At 40.4% G+C, this 19,755-nt stretch overlaps 1 protein-coding gene across 3 annotated transcripts in view; it reads left to right on the top strand.

Annotated features, from left to right (window-relative positions):
- glis1a (GLIS family zinc finger 1a) overlaps positions 1–19,755 on the top strand; it is a 35,851-nt gene that overhangs the window by 674 nt on the left and 15,422 nt on the right. The window contains exons 1-4 of one of the 3 annotated variants that reach the window (XM_084057484.1): positions 884–971; positions 8,601–9,762; positions 16,088–16,249; positions 19,287–19,400. In XM_084057484.1, the coding sequence (XP_083913610.1) occupies positions 8,845–9,762; positions 16,088–16,249; positions 19,287–19,400 (1,194 nt within the window). In that variant the 5' untranslated portion in view covers positions 884–971; positions 8,601–8,844. Of the gene's footprint in view, positions 1–883; positions 972–6,002; positions 6,051–8,600; positions 9,763–16,087; positions 16,250–19,286; positions 19,401–19,755 lie in introns of those variants that run through there. The other 2 variants (XM_084057485.1, XM_084057483.1) reach the window with 2 other exon arrangements.

The following is a 19,755-nucleotide window of genomic DNA, read 5'->3' as shown; positions in this document are numbered from 1 at the left end:
TTGCCAGCTTGTCTATTAACACACCCCAGGTTAGCACTGTAATTGCACCTACACTTAAACCAAGAGACCTATTCGTCAAAATGTAACTTTTAGTTGGTAGGAGTGGATGCACAGAATGCATAATTGCCTGTCGGCTGTCATTATTATAGCTAATCAGTGGTGTAAAGTAACTAAGTACATTTACTCAAGTACTGTCAAATGTTCAATACTACTTATTACTTCTACTCCACATCTCAGAAGCAAATATTGTACTTTTACCCCACTACAATTATTTGAACACTTTAGTTACTAGTTAATTTGTAGATTTAGATTCTTGTTACAAAACATACAGTAACCACTTCAGCACCGATTTATTTGTTACTTTACTTAACAGAGTATTTCAACATTCCGGTATTGATACTTTTACTTAAGTAAAAAATGTGAGTATAGGGCCTACGTTTTCCACCGCTGGTGCACAGTGACGAATGCTTAATTGCCTGTCGGCTGTCATCATTATACCTAATTAGAAATGCTCAATTAGGTGGCCAAGTGTCTACTGTTCCTGAATTCATAGAAATATCACTTTCTTGAAGCTATTTTTATCTGTCCCAGGACATACGTGGATTAGATTACACAAGTTGTTATGATTGTGCAACAATGTGTTCTTGAAGACTAATAAATACACTCTATTGAACTAGCACCAAATAGGACACTGTGATATACCCCTCCTCCCCCATCAGTAATCAGACTCAGTCCTTCCCACTCTGCTTTCTGATTTATGTAATGTGGCTGGAATGAAGCAGCTATGCAGGGGGTGGAAATATGACTTTACAGAAAGCCCAACAGACGTGGAGGCTTGTTTTGTCATTAGTCTTTATAGTATCACTAACATGGAGCTTTTGGAGAATAACCCAAGGATGATAGTCTACTGTTCATAGAGGAGCCAATGTTTCCAGTCATCATCTATTTAAAGCTTGTGAGCTCTGCTGAAGGTGTGAGTTTATGAGCTTCATAACTGGCTTATATCTTGAGGTGCTTATGTTTGTGTTCCATAGATCACTACTGGGAGGAATACAGTGTGTGTTCCCTCATTACAATTTAATAACATTATAGATAGCCTTTCTTGGGTGTGCTTAAGTCATTAATTCAAAACTCATGTGAGACTAATTTGTCATCTAAAACTTTGTTTTACTCATCTCTGAAACTCACCAGATTGATGCATTAATGAATGAATTGATTTTGATCCTAGATGCTGGATTTATAGTGATGATGAGACAATTTGTTACTTGTTTTTTTTCCTCAGCTGCATAGCCCCTATTTACTTTTCATGAACATCAACTGATCAACTGATTAGGCCTACCAGATGAATAGAGCCCATTTGCTCATTTCTGGTGCATTCAAAAATATTTTTGTTGGCCGGTTAGTCTTTTTACAACTCCCATGGGTGACAGAATTGGATATTGGACTCACTGTGAGTATTAGAGGTAATTGTTTCAACATTCTTTTGGTGTATTTATTACAGGCTAAAATAGTTTTGAAGCATGTTTACTTGGGGTAATTATTTCAGCTTCCAGAATTCTGCCTCTGCTTGCCCTCTGCCTAATTTGTGGGATAAAAACAGGACCGGGTATTACACGGTTGTCTCTTTATGTCTTTAGCCTTTAGCTTATGTCTTTAACATATGATGTAAATTCAACTTTTTCCTTTAGAGGCTATTTTCAGATCACTTTAATTTATTTTAAAGAATTGGTCTCTCTCTCTCTGTGTGTGTGTGTGTGTGTGTGTGTGTGTGTGTGTGTGTGTGTGTGTGTGTGTGTGTGTGTGTGTGTGTGTGTGTGCGTGTGCGTGTCTGTCTCTCTTTGGCTGAGATCCCTTGGCTAATTCCCCCTATTTATTATGATTTTGTTTTACTTCTAAAGAGATGTAGTGTACATGTACAGTACAGCTGTCATGTTGTTAAGTGTCTGATTCTGTGCAATTGGATTGTAAGGGGTGATTTATACTAATAAGCGCAACACATTGTGAGCTTGTAAACGGCCTATTTTTGGTGCATATTGCATAACACGGCACGCAACCATGTATAAATCAGGCATTAAATATTTTATGCCAGATTGAAAATGTGTGTCTGACACAGATCTACGTTTATGATCCAGTAGCAACAGGAGTGTTTTCTATTAGTAAGTGGTTGGTGTTGGGAAACACACACTCACAGAGAAGAGAAAACCAGACAAGTTGTTGCAAAATAATAATTCAAATATTTTTACTGGAAGCCACCTAATGCTAACATACAAACATAACAAGTAGAGCAGTTACATTAAAGAGCTCTGTCAAGATTGATGAGGCTTCAGTGAATAGGTGGAGGACACATGCAGTACGTAACGTTTCTCGTTTCATCTGCTCCCAGAGGAAAGCACATTTACATTTCAAGGTTTTAGTATGAAAAATGAATGATGAATGTTTCTTGGCCTCTCTGGGGGCCGCTTGGATATACAGTCGGATAAGTTATGTGAATTTCACTGTGGCTTTTGCTGTGATTTTCAGTCATTACCTTCCAATAGAGTTTAGATTATTCTTGGACAGAGTGCTGGTACTAGTCAGGACGGGACACATATTTCAAATTATTTATTTGAATGATATTGAGTCAAGGAAGTATTGCAAACTCATGAAATTTGTTTGAGATGAATTGTTTTGTCATCATTTCCTCATCTTTCATCTTTCCCTAATGTATTTACAATATGACCCTCAAAAAGGTTGATTGCACTTTAATGTTTTTTGCTGTAATCTGATGGCTGTGTAAAATTCAGTCGTCCGATGACATCAAGTGTAGGAGTGGCCCACAGTCTGTCAGAGAGTACCATATCCTGCCATTTGATACAGTTCAGCCTATGATGTATGGACTCGTATATATAAATACACCGGCTCGCCAGAAGATGAGTCACAAGCTGCTCTTACCTCAACCTTTGTTGCACCCCCCAAAAAAAACTCTAAACCCACCCTTAAGATAATTGATTTTGAATCATGTAGTGGAGTGAGGGTTTAAATATACAAGGCACAGGATGCAAACAATCATAAAAGAGTTTTAACAGGCATATTTTAAAGCTGCTCCTGTTTCAAAATGTTGGCAAATTGTGGACCCCATGAGGAGTCCATAGTCTCTGGCCCTGATGGTTCTGGTCCACTGACGCCACTCTCAGTAACTTGTGGTTTTGGACCAAGTGACTGTCATTTCACTGGAATTTCCTGCCATCTGTGCACGGTCGCACCTGCTTGTAAATGTTTAGGTCTGCCAGGATGAGAGAGTTATATGACAGGTGTGTAGGTTGATCGAAGATGTCAGGGATCCACCTATTCTATTGATTTGAGAGCGGAATAATAATTAATCGTTTTAAAGGACATTTGTCCCTGTGATTCATGGTAGAGACACATGTAGGAAAAAAGATTCCACACCTGCTTCAGGAAGTGACATCATTTGAAGCACGTGTTCCCGTTTCCAACACATTTCCATTCATATGTTTGTAATGTTATTTTTCTCTCTCTAATATGTGCCTGGCCCCTGCAAGATCACCTGGTCCTGGATAGGGTAAAAAAAGACAAACAAAACCAGACTGAAAAATAATGGGAAACGCTTATTTTTTATGTTGTGGTCTACAGTGACTGCCTGCTTGTCTGTCTGCTTGTTTGCTTGCTTGTCTGTCTGTCTGTCTGTCTGTCTGTCTGTCTGTCTGTCTGTCTGTCTGTCTGCCTGTCTGCCTGCCTGCCTGCCTGCCTGCCTGCCTGCCTGCCTGTCTGTCTGTCTGTCTGTCTGTCTGTCTGTCTGTCTGTCTGTCTGTCTGTCTGTCTGTCTGTCTGCCTGCCTGCCTGCCTGCCTGCCTGCCTGCCTGCCTGCCTGCCTGCCTGCCTGTCTGTCTGCCTGTCTGTCTGTCTGTCTGTCTGCCTGCCTGCCTGTCTGTCTGTCTGTCTGTCTGTCTGTCTGTCTGTCTGTCTGTCTGTCTGTCCGTCTGACGGATGAGGCTGAAACCTAGCCCAAATATGGAGATGATTGATGCCATCGCACGTCATAGTACTGATGTCATAAATTGGACGCCTGATGTCATGTAGACGGGCCACATGACATCACAAGAACCACAGGGAAGTCATTCCGTTATTATTAGTCCCTGTGCTGGTTTATTGTATTGCACTTTCAATTAAAAATAAAACAGAAGAATATACTTGGTCATCCAGAAAATATGCCGTTATACAAATGGAATCCGGTCTGGTCCTTGTGATGCCAGCCATCCTTCACCATTATAATAACAGCATTATTGATTTGGAATGTTATCTGTCTTACCTCAGAGGAGCATTAAGGACAGCCGGTCTGGTCATTGTGAGTGAGAGAATAGAGAAGGTGACATGAGAGTGGTGTACAGTTCTGACTGAAAGGCTACACTGCCTCAATGTCAGTTCTCATTCATTAACCCATGTAGTATTCATTAATATATCTAGTGCTTGTTTATGTAAGACTCTGCTGTTCTCATTTTGTGTTATTTGGGTACAACCAGGAATATAGCCTTGCAAATAGCCAGCCATAATCTGTGGAGTTTTACTGGAGAATATTAAATTGTGACATACAGTAGGCTATATGTTTTGATAACCAAATTTGAGATATTTTGAAACAATAACTGTATAGAATACTAGATAATGTGCTCAGTGGAGCAAAGTCTTCCGCCAAAGTCGTATTTTCTGAGGTAGTATAAGGTGTTGTGGTGCTTTTCGTGCCATATCACTTTTAGTAATGTAAATAGAACTTAATGATCTTAACGCATGTGACCAGTTAATCAGTTCTTCCTGGGCCTTTGATTCAACGCTTGTGGAGTTATGCTAATCTGTTAATAAGTTATGTGCATTATTATGAGAGAACTACCACACCCCCTTTTGGCAAATTGTCAATCTTTCCAACACGTTTTGTGCAAATCCGTTCATAACTGCTTGAGATATCCGGCTAAGATTCAGACAGACAGACAGACAGACAGACAGACAGACAGACATAATACCCTTTAAACATATACATTCTGTATTGTTAAAATTAGTAAATATTTATTCACCTTTTATCCTCATCAAAGCAACAGAGAGGCTAGTATCTCAGAGGGGAACTGTGGGCTGACATAGGTGGAAATGGTGGCATTGTTTTTTGTTTTAATTCCAGGCAGAAGAGGCTAATACGGGTTAGGCTGGAAATACTTATGGCACATTCTGTACTGTATGCACAGCCACAAATTATTCCATGTTATTTTGACTTCAGACCAGGTGTTAGCAGATGTTAGAAATAAACAGTTGTGTATCAGATGGTATCACCAGCAGAGCTAATGACCTTTTACCTACCCGCTATTACCCCACAAGGATTCTCATAAATTGTTAGATGTCATTTGCAGTATCTTTGCAGAAGGAATTGTACATCTGAACATTTGTAAAGATTCGCCAACCACTTACTAATAGAAAACACTCCTGTTGATGCTGGATCATAAACGTAGAACACATTGCAGCTGGACTTTAAAGCTAAACTATGTAACTTTTTATTTTGTGAATAACCTTTTATTTTGAGTATATTAATGTTTAATATAACTTATACAATTTTGGTTGTATTTGGTCTCCCTGTTCTTCAATTGAGACATTTATAGCCTATTCTCTGGTTTGACCACAACTGGTTGACAAGTGGTATTGCCCCCCCCCCAAGCAGGCAGTCTCTACATACATTTGAGCATGTAGAGGGGACCCAGGTTCGAATCCTGGACAAGACATGAAAGTTACAGAATGTAGCTTTAAGTAAAGAGAAAGTTAGAGCTAAAGATAGGAAACTATGATAACTACGATATAGACGCTATGGTTAGATTAACATGAATAATCTCACTTGTATTATGCTGTGTGCAGAAGGTAATATGGTATATGGATTTCAAATGGGACTTGTTTGTATTACGTGTGCAAACCTTTGGCTGAGTGATATGATGTGGCTCATTGTGTTTTAGGAAGTGGATAGCCATATGCTAGGTTCTTTGAACCATATGTCTCAGCGTGACGTTCCGGTCCCATTTTTAAAGGTAGGCAGCGGTGGAAAACATCATCACTATTATTTTTTTTAAATTGGATCCCATTGTGATGCACACAGCACCAGTTACCTTCATTAAAACATTACAGCGTGTCATTTTTCTCTGGTTTTCATCTGCCTCATTCCTCAAAGGACGTAAGCATGCCTTATGCAAAAGGCCTGGTTTATGTTGTTATACGACGGTGTCGTGTACCAAAAATAGCCAATCTACAAGCTCACCACGCGTTGTGCTGCGTCACATTGTGAGCTTGTGGATTGGCTAATTTCGGACTAAGAATTCCTCACAACACTACCTGTCTGTCTCTCTTAATGACAAGGCTGTTGTCTGAGCCAAATCATAGTGGCATCAAACAGTGTGAAACCAACGAAAGTGGGTGAACTGCTGGTTTGAATTTGTATATGTTTATTCAAAATTGCATTACTTTCACAACATATGACATGACAATTTGTCAGATGTGTAAACATTTGGTTTCAGTTATAAGATGTTAGAAAAGGCTGATTGTCTTTGGCAAGTGACCTTCACACTGATTACACTGCATTGGAAAAACGCTTATTTCCTCATGGTCTGGTAATTATCAACTTACTCTCTGCTTTACACATTATATGTTTAAGTGGCAGGACTTTGTCAAAATGAAATGAAGAAATAATGCATTTAGTGCAAGTAGTTTGTTATTTTCTATCATCATCATCATCATCAAGATATTTGATGCTAAAAACTCATTCTACAGAAGCATTCTAAGGACGTGAATATCCTTTTGTGGAATTCATGCCTGTTGAGGAACCTTTTTCCCATGTTTCAGTTCAACAAAAAGTGTGTAATTCAAGAACCGAAGTGCTTATTGTTGAGACAAGTACACATTTACTTGTCCTGAAATGCCACAGCTGTGTTTAGCTAACCTCAGTGAGCAAGGCTTTTTAAAAGACACCATATGAGATGCCTGCTATTTTACAAAGTCTGTTGGATAAGTTGGGGCTTTGTGGGACACTTTTCTTAGGTTTACTGTCTGACTCGTCTTTCTGGATCAGAACCAAAATCATCCTTGAATAGATACCCTGCTGATTTTTTAAAAATCCCCTTTTTTCCCTCTGTGTGCAGCAGAGCTTATAGTTATGCCCCACTCTTTTGCTATTTTAACAGCATAAAGCATAGTTGCATGAGATTCTGTTTTGGTGAAACATGATTCTGATTCTGATGATTCTGATTATTATCACATGATAGAGATCAAATGGTAGGTGAATATTCAATAGTTCTTTGGTCCTTCAGTATTCAAAAGCTATTTGGTAAAATCGCGATTCGACTGTCTTAATTGCAGGTCATCTGGACGCCCACAGATATCCCACTAAACTCCCATGGATTTGTGTGATTTATGCTATAACACAGGTACCCAATTAGGTAATCATTTCAACCAGAGCTTGCCAAACCAACTCTGTTACATAAGTATCATTAATCCTGCTGTTCTCCTCGACACACACTGACACATTTGGGCCCTCAACAGCAACATCTCTAATTAGCATCTAACCACAGTTCCCACGATTGGCCCGCTACATGACTCTGGTGAGGGGAACTCCAGCGATTTACGGGAAGAATCATAAAACTGTAAACCAGAGTGTACCAGGAAACTAAGGGCATAAACCTACACTTACTGCCTCCTTCCTCAGCTAATATAACTAGAGAAGTTTACGTACTGATCATCATGGTCTTGTCGTTTTTTTGGCTCATAAAAGGTCTTCCAGACACATAAAATCCCATCAAATCTTTCCGATGACCAATTATATATGGCAATGATCCTGTTGCATATTAGATCATCAGTGTCTGGCAGATGACACAGAGCAGTGTTAGTTAACTCTATCCCAATGAACATGCAAGGACCATTGCACAGTAGAGCTACTGTATAAGTGATGGGAGGTGGGGCCTTCAGTTTGGAGGTCTCTGTTTTCCAGGCCCCTACGCTGCAGGTTAGTTAGTGGAGAGATGCGGTCCATTACCCTCCATCTCTTCACCAGTTCCAGGCCAGCCGCCTCATCTGGCACCAGGTTCCAGGCAATCTGCTGCTGTACAAATGCCTGGCTGTTCGCTGTCAGGGTGGCCTGTACGCCTGCCATTATGAACCAGGCCCGACTACCAGGGCAGCTCAAAGGAAGCCAAATATACACTCCTCAGTGACAGACTCCTAGCCAGTTTGATTGAGGCCTGTTGACAAGAAGGTGGGCTGTCCCCTGTTTGTTTGGGTTTGATTTCATCCCTGACCATGTGTGCTGGTTACCGTGCTCCATTTAGTGTTAATGACTGGATAAAGATTTGCAGGGGGCTGGAAATTAAAGGAGGAACATGCAGAGTGCGACAACGTTTCCCCGAGGGCCAGTTTTATGTTTCAGTAATTCATGGCAGGTTGTCCAACAAAATATTTGCACTTTCGCCAATTCTGCTCACAGTTGTAATTTGTGGTATTGTTACAGTGTGTGCAATAATGTTTTATATTAGTGTTGCTTTCTATTAAAATGACTCAAGTCAAGGTTTGTTTTGTTTTTTTGTCTCCCACAGTGCACAAAGGAGATATTGACCATGCACCAGTTTGGCACATATGAAAGAACGTTGAGTAAACCCGATTCCAAATGAGCATGGCCAGCGGCAGCGTATCGACTCATGTACTGAGCATTGAAAGATGCTCTGGATCTCTTCTCTAACGATGGAGACTTAAACAGGGTTTTCATCAGCTCCATCTGAATCAACAACAACAATTTCACTACAGGGATCTTTTATTAGGAGACGGGAAGAGGAGGATAACATGTGGCCCCCAGACCTTGGACCCACAGACACCCAATTAACCCTACCTGGTTTTGGCAGTGTATTCGAGGACACAGAGGATTTTGAAGCTCCATCGTCCCCTGGAGACCTCTGTCATTCACTTCCGTCTATCCATTCAGGGGGTCTTGGTCTGTGTTATCATCCAAGGACTTCCCTGTCCCTTACCTCCCTGGGGCTGGACCTCACCTCCCTCCTCTGCTCTAACTATAAGACAAACGGATCTCCTATAAATAGGACTTTGGAAGACTTTTCACCTACATTGCACACAGAGGCCAAGCACAGTGCCCAGAGGCAGGAAGGTTTTCATCAGATGCACTCCACCTCCCCCTCCTCTTCCTCCTTCTGCTCCCCCTCCTCTTCTGTCTCCTCTACCTCTTCTTCATCCTCACTATTGCTGACCTCCTCTTCCCCTCTTAGTAGCACCGTTGGGGCCCACATAGCCCTCAACAAGTGTCGTCAGCAACAGCAGAAGCTCCAGGTTGAGTATCACTCCATAAAACAGGAGCCAATAGATGACTTCCTAACATGTGAGGCAGACTTGTTTCAACTCAGCAACCATCCTCAGGGGGAGCTGTTCCATCTGAGCCAACCCCTCCAAGGGGAGCAAGGCCTCCCCGGTCAGGACCGATCCCCCCTTCAGTCCCCGAGGCTTCCTGGACCTCCTGACGCGACAATGGACCAACAGGGCCAGTGTCGCTGGATCGACTGCAGTGCAGCATATGGCCATCAGGAGGAGCTGGTGAGGCACATCGAGAAGGCGCACATAGACCAGCGGAAAGGGGAGGAGTTTGCCTGTTTCTGGGCGGGCTGCGTGCGACGCTACAAGCCCTTTAATGCACGCTACAAGCTTCTCATCCACATGAGGGTGCACTCTGGAGAGAAACCCAACAAGTGCATGGTGAGTGTGGCCGGATTCATTGTATTTAAATGTTACTTTGATTACAGTGGCCATTTCTCTTTGGTCAAACATACGTAATTGTATGGAGCTGTGCTGATAATTCCCTTAACGAATGGCTGTCCGTACTTAATTACTTATCCATCTCACATATTAACTGGGAAGCTACTGTATATTAGCCTGATTATCAGCCTGAAGCTGCGCGGAGATTCAGTCTGACATTGGCTGCAGTGTCCGTGATTACCAGGGGGAGGGGATTCAAATGTCCCTAAACCAATCACAAGAGATCCACGGATCCGCCTACATCTGACGTCATCACACAGCTTGTTTTAGCAGATATTCGCTGATTGGCTTGTCGTTAGACCACCCCCACCTCCGACTCTGATTTGACAGGTTTTTCTTCGACCGTGAAAAGCCATAGGCTCACATTATGACACCAGACCAAAAGGAGCAGTCCACTCAGAGAGTGGGCAGGGTCTATGGTCTGGAACCAGGCTAACTGTATATGCCATTTTGCACGTTGTATACTAATATTTATTGCTATGTACTGTATATCACATAGAAGAAACCCTTTCATTCAGTATGCAAGCTTTTATCTCTTCTATATAAACGCCACTGTGGTCTCCCATAATCCCGGTGAAGAACAGCCTCTTAGGGGTTATTGCTAGATGTACATCTTTCCTTATTGGTGTCATTTAAGAATGAACAGAGTTTCAAAAGCTTCAACCTAGCTTGGTTTGAGTTCTTACTGTACATCACGCCACGCCTTAACTCCAGACTGCTCAGCTTTAGTGATGGAGAGACTGTCTCTGAGAAGAGAGAGGGATGATGATCAAATGGTTTCCTCTCCTCGAGACGGGTTTCCCTTACTCATCTGCACCAAAGGGACAATCGTGGCTCTGTGCTCTCTCTGTCTAATGAATAGAAAGTGTGCCAGCTGAATGAAGAATACAAAGATCTGCTTGTTATTTTCTGTTATTTTCTATTTTTTAGTCAAATACACAGCATTCATCTCAATTAAACAATAGTACATATCAGCTGTCATTGAAGCAAAACACCCCAAGACATCAGTCTTGGGGTGTTAGAATATGGATTCATTTCTAACCACCTGACCATGTCACTGACCCCAACGTAATATACAGTAATAGCTGTTTTGTCAAGACCATTCTGTAGATGAGACCTGTTCAAGTCAATCCTTTTTTAGTTTATTTAGCTTTTTCCCCTTTTTCTCCCCAATGTAATCGTTATGCCAATTGTTTCCTCCCCACACACATGTTGTCACTGTATCCTACTGACTCACCTACCAGTGAGGAGCCCCCATGGGGAGGACGTAGAGCCTTCGTCCTTCTCCTCCCGCCCAACACTCCCTGCTGACAGGTGCCGCCCCAGCCTCAAGCATCAAGTCAACACTGATACCTTTAAAAACACAACCAGCCCATATAGGCTCCATTCCCACCCCACAGAATCCAATCTTTGAGCGAAGCCATACTGGTGTTTCTGGGTTGTTGTTGTTGTTGTTGTTGTTGTTATTGTTTTACATATTCAAATAAGCTTTATATTCACTAGTTTTATAAAAGGACAGAATTATGGGGAAGAGAGCTTTGAGACTCATGAAAAAAAAAGACCTTGACAAAGCCCACGACAGAGACGAGACTAGGGCCACGTGTCTTTTGGACTGACGACCTGTCTTTTAAAAAGTACAACACAGTCCCCTGGGCCCATGCATCATACTCCACGGGTCATATCCTGAAGCACAACCTTGGTAATTCTTGGGAGGGATGACCAGTGTCTTTCCCATCATGACCTTGTGTTTTGGTGCCAAATCTCTCTCTCTCTCTCTCTCTCTCTCTCTCTCTCTCTCTCTCTCTCTCTCTCTCTCTCTCTCTCTCTCTCTCTCTCTCTTCCAGCAGCCTTCAGATGAAGCGTGAGTAAGTCTTTCTGTAATTCCCCCATGGTTCCACCTCTGTCATCATACCGCGTCTTCCATTAGTGCTCCATTCAGACAAACCTGCACTACTACAGGACACATTTCCTGTGAAATTGAATTAGTTCATTAAATATGACCTAATCTGCCGCCAGCTTGTAAATATATTAATGTGGAGTTTTGCCCACTGACAGATTAATATGATTAAATAAACAGCAGAAAGCATCGCCACAGAAAGGAGTTATTAGTCACGCTCGAGAGACTTGTATAAAATCTCAATGTGGAATAAGTAATTTTATTTTCATAAAACACCTGAGCCAAAAACATGAAAATTAAGTCACTCCTATTGCAGTGGTGGAAAATGAATATTTCTTATGAATATAGTCTGTGTTTGTTCATGAATTCATGGTCATTTACCAGCTCATAACGTCAAGTCTAAGATTAGACAGGTAGGCCTACTATTCATGTTGTAAACAAGGGCTCCCAATGGCGATTTCAACTTAACTATGGAAGAATCAGCCATGCATATCTTACAGTGTTTGGCCTACATACTGTATACTGTGTTCAGCATGTATGGTGGCTTTACATATAGCACATGCATTACTTTCCTGCAGAAATATATTCGTATTTCTATTACAAGTATCCTCTGAGATGTTGCCTCCAGCAGGAATCAGACCAGACAGTGATGAAAGTATGCATGAAAATGAATTATTGCATGAAAACAAAAACATTCATCTTTCCATGGAGAATATAGTGAGGTCAATAGGGCTGGGCGCTATGACTGCAAATCAATCACAATTATTTCAAACTTTTGCCTTGATGATGATTAATGAATGATTGTTAAAAAAATAGATAATGACATGAGCGTGATGACGTGGTCAGCCCGCCTGCCGACCGGTCCTCCCGTTGGGCAAATTTTAATATAGGATAAACCTAGTGAAAATAGCAGATCTACAAGCTTGCAACGCATCGCAATGCTACGCGTTGTGAGCTTGTAGATCTGCTATTTTCACTGTTTTTGTACGCCACCAACAATGTATAATACAGGGTTAAGTGGTTAATCAGAATAATCGATTTAGTCGATTAAAAAAAAACAGTTTGTGTTGTTTTGTATAGCAAATTAAAAGGGTTAAGGTTAAAAAGACCCTGCTTCTCGATTATTTGATTAACCTACATGAGCTAGATTGAGTCGGTTACTGGTTCAAAAAATTGGTTTCAATATATTTAGCCCAGCCCTGGGGTCAATGTCTTTTCAATAAAAAAGGATTAGAGTAGAGGTCTGTAAAGAAAAGTTTGAATACATAGTCCACATCCACATTGTACAGTACAGAAACTGTACGAGATACAGTATGTATGTGTTTTGAAGTCACTTTGAGAGAGTGAGTGTATTTTGGATGTCATTAAAATTCACAATTTATTGAAAGAATGCTTAACTCAGCTCCATAGCATGTGGAATTAATGGAAAGCATTGTTTGGTATGAAGAGTTCCATTTTGAATATTCAGAGCCTCTCAGAGAATGACACATTATACTCACAAGCCAAGGAAATAAAGTGCATAAACGTTTTCATCTGAAAGCTTAGATAAAGCTGTGCTTAATTTTCTAACCATGTGAACAACATGAGAAATGTTTCTTCTTAGGAGCTACATATAATCGGACGGATATAGTTTCATTTGTTTTATTTTTTGTTTCATGGCCTTTAAACTGTGGTAGCCATGGGGTTGAATTGTAATGGGGAAGATTGGATGCATATGTAGCATCCTGCAGTTCAAACATTTCCCTTCAAATCACTCAAACGAAGGTAACTGATGTACTGTAAGTGCAGTTTGGTATAACTTGACATAGTGGATTGTAAAAGTTGCATAATGTTTGTTGTGTTATCCTCAGCTACCCAGGACATAATATATCGCATATGTTTGTGTACATTTGTGTGTGTGTGTGTGTGTGTGTGTGTGTGTGTGTGTGTGTGTGTGTGTGTGTGTGTGTGTGTGTGTGTGTGTGTGTGTGTGTGTGTGTGTGTGTGTGTGTGTGTGTGTGTATGTGGTGCGCACGCGCGCAGTTGATGTGGGCATAAATAAACCATTCAAATGTTTCAGAAGGATCACCTCTACAACCCTGTATTTTTAATGAGCTGCTGTTGACTTTAGGTTATTGTGTGCAGGTTCCGCAGGCCTTGGATTAATCAGCATACATTTTGTTGAAGCTCGTTAAACTCAATGAGCTGAATGACATTTATTATCTCATTAGTGAGAGCCAGTAAAACTGTGGAATGAACGCAAGGAAGAGAAAAATGTTTGTTTTTCTTCGCCTGGATTGTCTTGAAAAGGATACAGTATACTGTATGCTGTCTGTGTTGTAGTATATAAATCAGACCCCGTTTAAATTAGTTGTAAATAATTATTTCGATTTGTTTTAATCAGTTTGGAGCACCATGTGGGTTGGGTTTAACACATTGGCACAGTTCACATAGTGTCAGGGGATCACAGAAATATGTGTTCAATTGACTTTAAAATGCCCTCCTATCGTTATTTATTCTAGCACATACTCGCTGTATTGTTCTGTGTTGCAAACCCGCGCATCTGGCACGACAACATGGTTAAAACAAACACTAAACGTGACTTTGCGAATACTAACTGATTCAGGTCTAAAATGCATCGCAGATTAAATCATGAGATTAAAATGTATGAGACATTTGAGATGGTGGAGGCACTGTTGCTAAAGTTCACATATTTCTATGGGGTTATGGTTCTATAATACCATGCTATGGCGTGTGTAGTGACTAGCTGTCTGTGAGGCATCAGGCGAGGTGGCTGCCCACAGAGTGTGTGGTATTTACTTCTTGTCTGGCCCATGTCCAAGAGAAATGCTTTTACCAGAAGCTACTGTACCAACGCTTCTCATATCACACTCTTAACTTTATGTATGTGTGTTTGTGGTGTGTTTCTACGTGTCTACATGTCTGTATGCCTACAGTACGTAGTGTGTGTGTGTGTGTGTGTGTGTGTGTGTGTGTGTGTGTGTGTGTGTGTGTGTGTGTGTGTGTGTGTGTGTGTGTGTGTGTGTGTGTGTGTGTGTGTGTGTGTGTGTGTGTGTGTGTGTGTGTGTGTGTGTGTGTGTGTGTGTGTGTGTGTGTGTGCGCGCGCGCGCGCGCGTGCATGTGTGCGCGCGTGCATGCGTACATGCATATGTGTGTGTGTGTGCGCACTTTTGGTGTGGTTATGTTTTTGCATGTGTGCATAAAGTAGAGTAGTATATGCTTATGTGAGCACAACTTTGCACTGTATGCCCATACTGAAGATACCTGCCTGAAGTCTCATTTGTACTCAGCCGATCTACAAGCCCTGCATTGCATTGTGAGCTTGTAGATCTGCTATTCTTTAGAATAGTCCTGCTATTGTTTATTGCAAGTAGATCTGCTATTGTAATGTGCGTCACTCACACGCAACCAAATATGAATCATGGCATTGGCTCCGTCTCTGTATTGTGTTTTACTGGCATTTTGAGACACTTTTTGTCCCAGGGCATTTACATCGAATCTGAAGACCCACTTGTGGATTTATGAGTCATCACAAATCTATTACTTGTGTATTTCCAATTACATTTTCTGAAAAAAACGGTGGCCATGCGATGCGTTCAAATTTTGTATATCTTCTATTGTTGCTATTTTGGGGAGAAAAAAAATACATTTTTGAAAATACTCTCCTATAATGACATGACCAAAATAGGGACGCTACTTTAAATGTACAGTATGAGTGTATGGTTGAACAGAAGAAATCACATCTGTAACGTGTGTCACATGTCGATGGATGGGCATAAAATATCTTATACAAACGCTATAGGGTTCCCCTGGGACCCCCAAAGGACACCCCTGCTGACAAATACAATTATACATACTGTATGTCAGTCACGGAAGCCTTTGGAGCGTCTGCTAGACGAGCTCAAGCTGAAGTTTTTAACTTTTTAAACTTCCTCTTTTAAAAATCCTACCTGTACAGGAAAGGTTATTTTCTTTATGTAATTGTTTATGTATTCTGTTGTTTGTTTTTCTGTTCTCGTTAAAGTATCATTAAATCTATATTTTGTGTAATGCCCGGTGTAACATTGATTTTGAAAAGTGATATATCATATTAATATTAATAATGATTATGAATTATTAATTAAATTAGTATTGATTATGATGATTATGATGATTATTATGATTATTATCATGATTATTGTTATTATTATTACTATTAATATGAAATGCTTTAAGCTGTGTGTGTGTGTGTGTGTGTGTGTGTGTGTGTGTGTGTGTGTGTGTGTGTGTGTGTGTGTGTGTGTGTGTGTGTGTGTGTGTGTGTGTGTGTGTGTGTGTGTGTGTGTGTGTGTGTGTGTGTGTGTGTGTGTGTGTGTGTGTGTTTCGCAGTTTGAGGGCTGTTCTAAGGCGTTCTCACGTCTGGAGAACCTCAAGATCCATCTGCGGAGCCACACAGGAGAGAAGCCCTACATTTGCCAAAACCCTGGCTGCCTCAAAGCCTTCAGTAACTCCAGCGACCGTGCCAAGCACCAGCGCACTCACCTGGACACGGTCAGTAAGCTGTGCCATTCTCCAGTGGTGTACTCAAGTACTGTACTTAAGTACAACGTTGAGGTACTTTTACTTTACTGGTGTATTTCCAATTTTCTATATTTTTACTTCTACTCCACTACATCTCAGAGGCAAATATTGTACTTTTTACTCCAGTACAATTATTTGAACATTTTAGTTACGTTTGTTTATTTTCAATTGATTGAATACTTTATTAGTCAGAAATGTAAACAGCACATGGTACAGTAAGACATTAAAGCTTAACAGGATAACACAAAAAAATCCTGGGTCCTTTGTGTTCCTATGTAATTCAATTCATCAACATAGCATACAAAATGAACAAATAAACAAATACTTAACAAATTAAATGATAAATAAATAATACATATCATCAACAAATACAAACACTATAAGAGATGGGACATATTTTGGTCTCCAGTGTTATACATCATTTAATGGATGTTGTCAGGGCATTCCACATTTTGGTGGCATAGCAGTAGAATGAGAACTTTCCCACGTTTGTTCTAAATTTGGGTGGTACCAGATCATGGTTGCTCCCTCTAGCGTTGTGGCTGTGGGTGTCACTCACTTATAGATGTAGATTAAGAAAAAAACATACATTAACCACTTCAGCTCTGTATATAGCCTACTTCGGCTATTCGAAATTAATTGCATTATGAGTACTTTTATTTTTGACACATTAAGTATATTTTGATGCCAACACTTTTATACTTTTACTTTTGTACTTAGGCTACTCAAGTACATTTTTACTCAATTCAATTGACTACCTTGTGGTATTGATACTTTTACTTAAGTAAAAACACTGCCATTCTCTGCATCCAGGCACCACCTTCCAGCCATGCATGGCTTCAGATTTGACTGAGTTTAGCTATGTTGATTGTTTATTGGACCGCAGTGAGTACTGTAGTGTGTATGTATGAACATACACACCCATGTGCGCCCATGTGCACACACACCATTTCCAAATATAAATTCAAGTCAAGCACAAAGTACAAACTTTCTCTGTCACACATGTGCACACATACAGTACACAATAACATACACAAGTATGTATTTTAACCACTTTCACCCTGGCATGATCAATATTTTGGTGGAAATTTCAAAAAATTGTAGGCATCTCTAAAAAAAAAAAAGATGTAGGCATCTCTACAAGCTCAGAACGCATCACATCACAAGCAGTGATGAGCTTGTAGATCAGCCATTTTCAAACAAATTTGAAAAAGACTTAAGTGGGTCATTGGAAGAACCGCTCTCTTGCTTCTCTTTTATCTCCATTTTCTATAGTTACATGAAAAAACACTCTCATTCCTTGAGATTGTGCAACTAGATTTCTCTATAGCAGATCTGTTCCATAAACCACTTTTTTCCTTCTTTTTTTTTTTTTTTACTTTTCTTTAGAATGGCAGGTTTGAGTGGTAATCCAGCCAAATGCACATCTCCTGTTACACTTTAATGACCAGGGAGAGGATAGAACAGTACATTGCACTCAATTGGTATTACGACATGAGGCACAAGCCATTTTCTCCATTTTGTGGTTTCATACTGGCTAATAAAGGCTTAATCAGTCTGTCCATGATATCCTGAATCAATTGGAAATCTCTCAAAACCCTCTGGATGTATTTGTGTATACAGTATATATGTACTGGTATATGTAATATGTATTTATGTAAATGTTTTATTTTGGAACAGGTAATTGTATATCGATATAGATGATTTTTTTCTTCAACATTTTAGGACACTATAGAGTAAAGCACATAGATCACATAGTTTACTGTAAATACAATACATTTGGGGCATATGTAAAAATGTAACTCTAGAAACCGTATTACGTGTCGACATGTACATGTGCATCCAAAGCATGCCTACCTAATATTTTCTAAAACAGCCCCTATATGTTTATTGCTTGAGGGTTTTGACAGGAAGATGACATCTTCAAGGGTGTGAGTAGTTGTTATTTTATTATCCCATTTACTTTAAAGTAATGTCATTATCTGTAAATCACATTCAGTCACATATTTAACAAAAGATGACCAAAGACCAACGTCACTCTTTAACCGCGTGGGGCCCTGTGTGCGAATGTTAGTGCGTCAAGATTCCAGCAACAACATTCTGAACATAAAATACATTGCATTGTTGCCTTTTAATAAAAGGTTTTCATAAAAGCATAATTCACTTCAACTTGGCAACTGCTATGCAGACATGTTTGAGTGATAGCTACAGTATTTAGTAAGAGTGCCAAAGTGTTTTAACTGGTGGTAGGCTACATCAAGCTATATATCAAGGAAGTCTTGCAATGAATTTAAAAACAAATACTTAAATACTTTAGTAATTTGTACAGAGCAATTTGTGCAGTGTTGTGGGAGAGATCTAGGGTTAGAAAACCTGAAAACAAAACAAGAAAATACATTTTATGTTGACTAATATGCCATAGCACAGGATTACATTTTCTTTGTCATTTAAATGGTGGGATACATTATTTTACATTAGAATTGAGCTGCACTGAGACAAGACCTGCTCATGTACATAAATGGGTTGAAACAGCTCACGTGAATTTCACCTCTCCTTTCTCCCTCTCCCTTTAAGCTTACAGATGAAATATAGTAGGTATGGTAAGATTTACTACACTGGGAACCATATGTAAAATGTTTATAAAATTGGGTGTACACGCTAAGCCACGTAATCTAAAATATTTATCCTAAATACTTGTATATATTTAGCACTCTCCACTACTGTATATAATATCCCACTTGTGACACACCTGGAAGTGATTCCGGATCACCTAAACCTGCACCCGTATTATTTGTATACACTTTACTACTCAAACTTGTTTGACCCCAATATCCAACGCTACAATCTTCCCCAGGTGTTAAACTTTGCTTTGATTTAAATGATGTACATATGTTCTTGACACGCTCTTATACATACGAACGTTCCTCCCCACACCTGTTTTCTTCTTCTTCTTCTTCTTCTTCCTCATTCTGTCTTTATATGCTACTTTTCAATGGTGGCCTCACAGAAGCCGTACGCTTGTCAGATCCCGGGCTGCACCAAGCGCTATACGGACCCCAGCTCCCTGCGCAAGCACGTCAAGGCCCACTCAGCCAAGGGGCTCCAGGAGAGGGAAACGAAGGTACCAACAACACTCAGTTCGGCAGCTGGTTGTCGTGAAGGGGGGTAGTGGGGGTGCGATAGGGGGTCAAAGAGGGGAGGAAAAACATCTTATGAGGGATAGCGAGAGAGCAGTTAAGGGGGAGAGTGTGAGGTTGAAGAAGAGAGAGAGAGTGATAAAGAGAAGAATGAGCCGCACTGTTTGTGAGTGAAGAATAGGTTATGAAAGATAAGGAGAATATAGAAAGCTCAGAGGGAAATGAGCAAGAAGGATTCAGAGGGGATTTTTTGGAAGGAGGAGAAAGGCAAAGTACACAACACTTTTGTTTGCCCAAGACAGAGAGAGAAGGGATAGGGAGAGAGATATGAGGGGAAAG

The sequence above is a fragment of the Gymnoscopelus microlampas genome (genome assembly GCF_963454915.1).
Source record: "Gymnoscopelus microlampas genome assembly, chromosome: 5".
NCBI lineage: Eukaryota > Metazoa > Chordata > Actinopteri > Myctophiformes > Myctophidae > Gymnoscopelus > Gymnoscopelus microlampas.
Note: the sequence above shows the minus strand (reverse complement) of the source record. Positions and strands in the feature narration are given on the sequence as shown.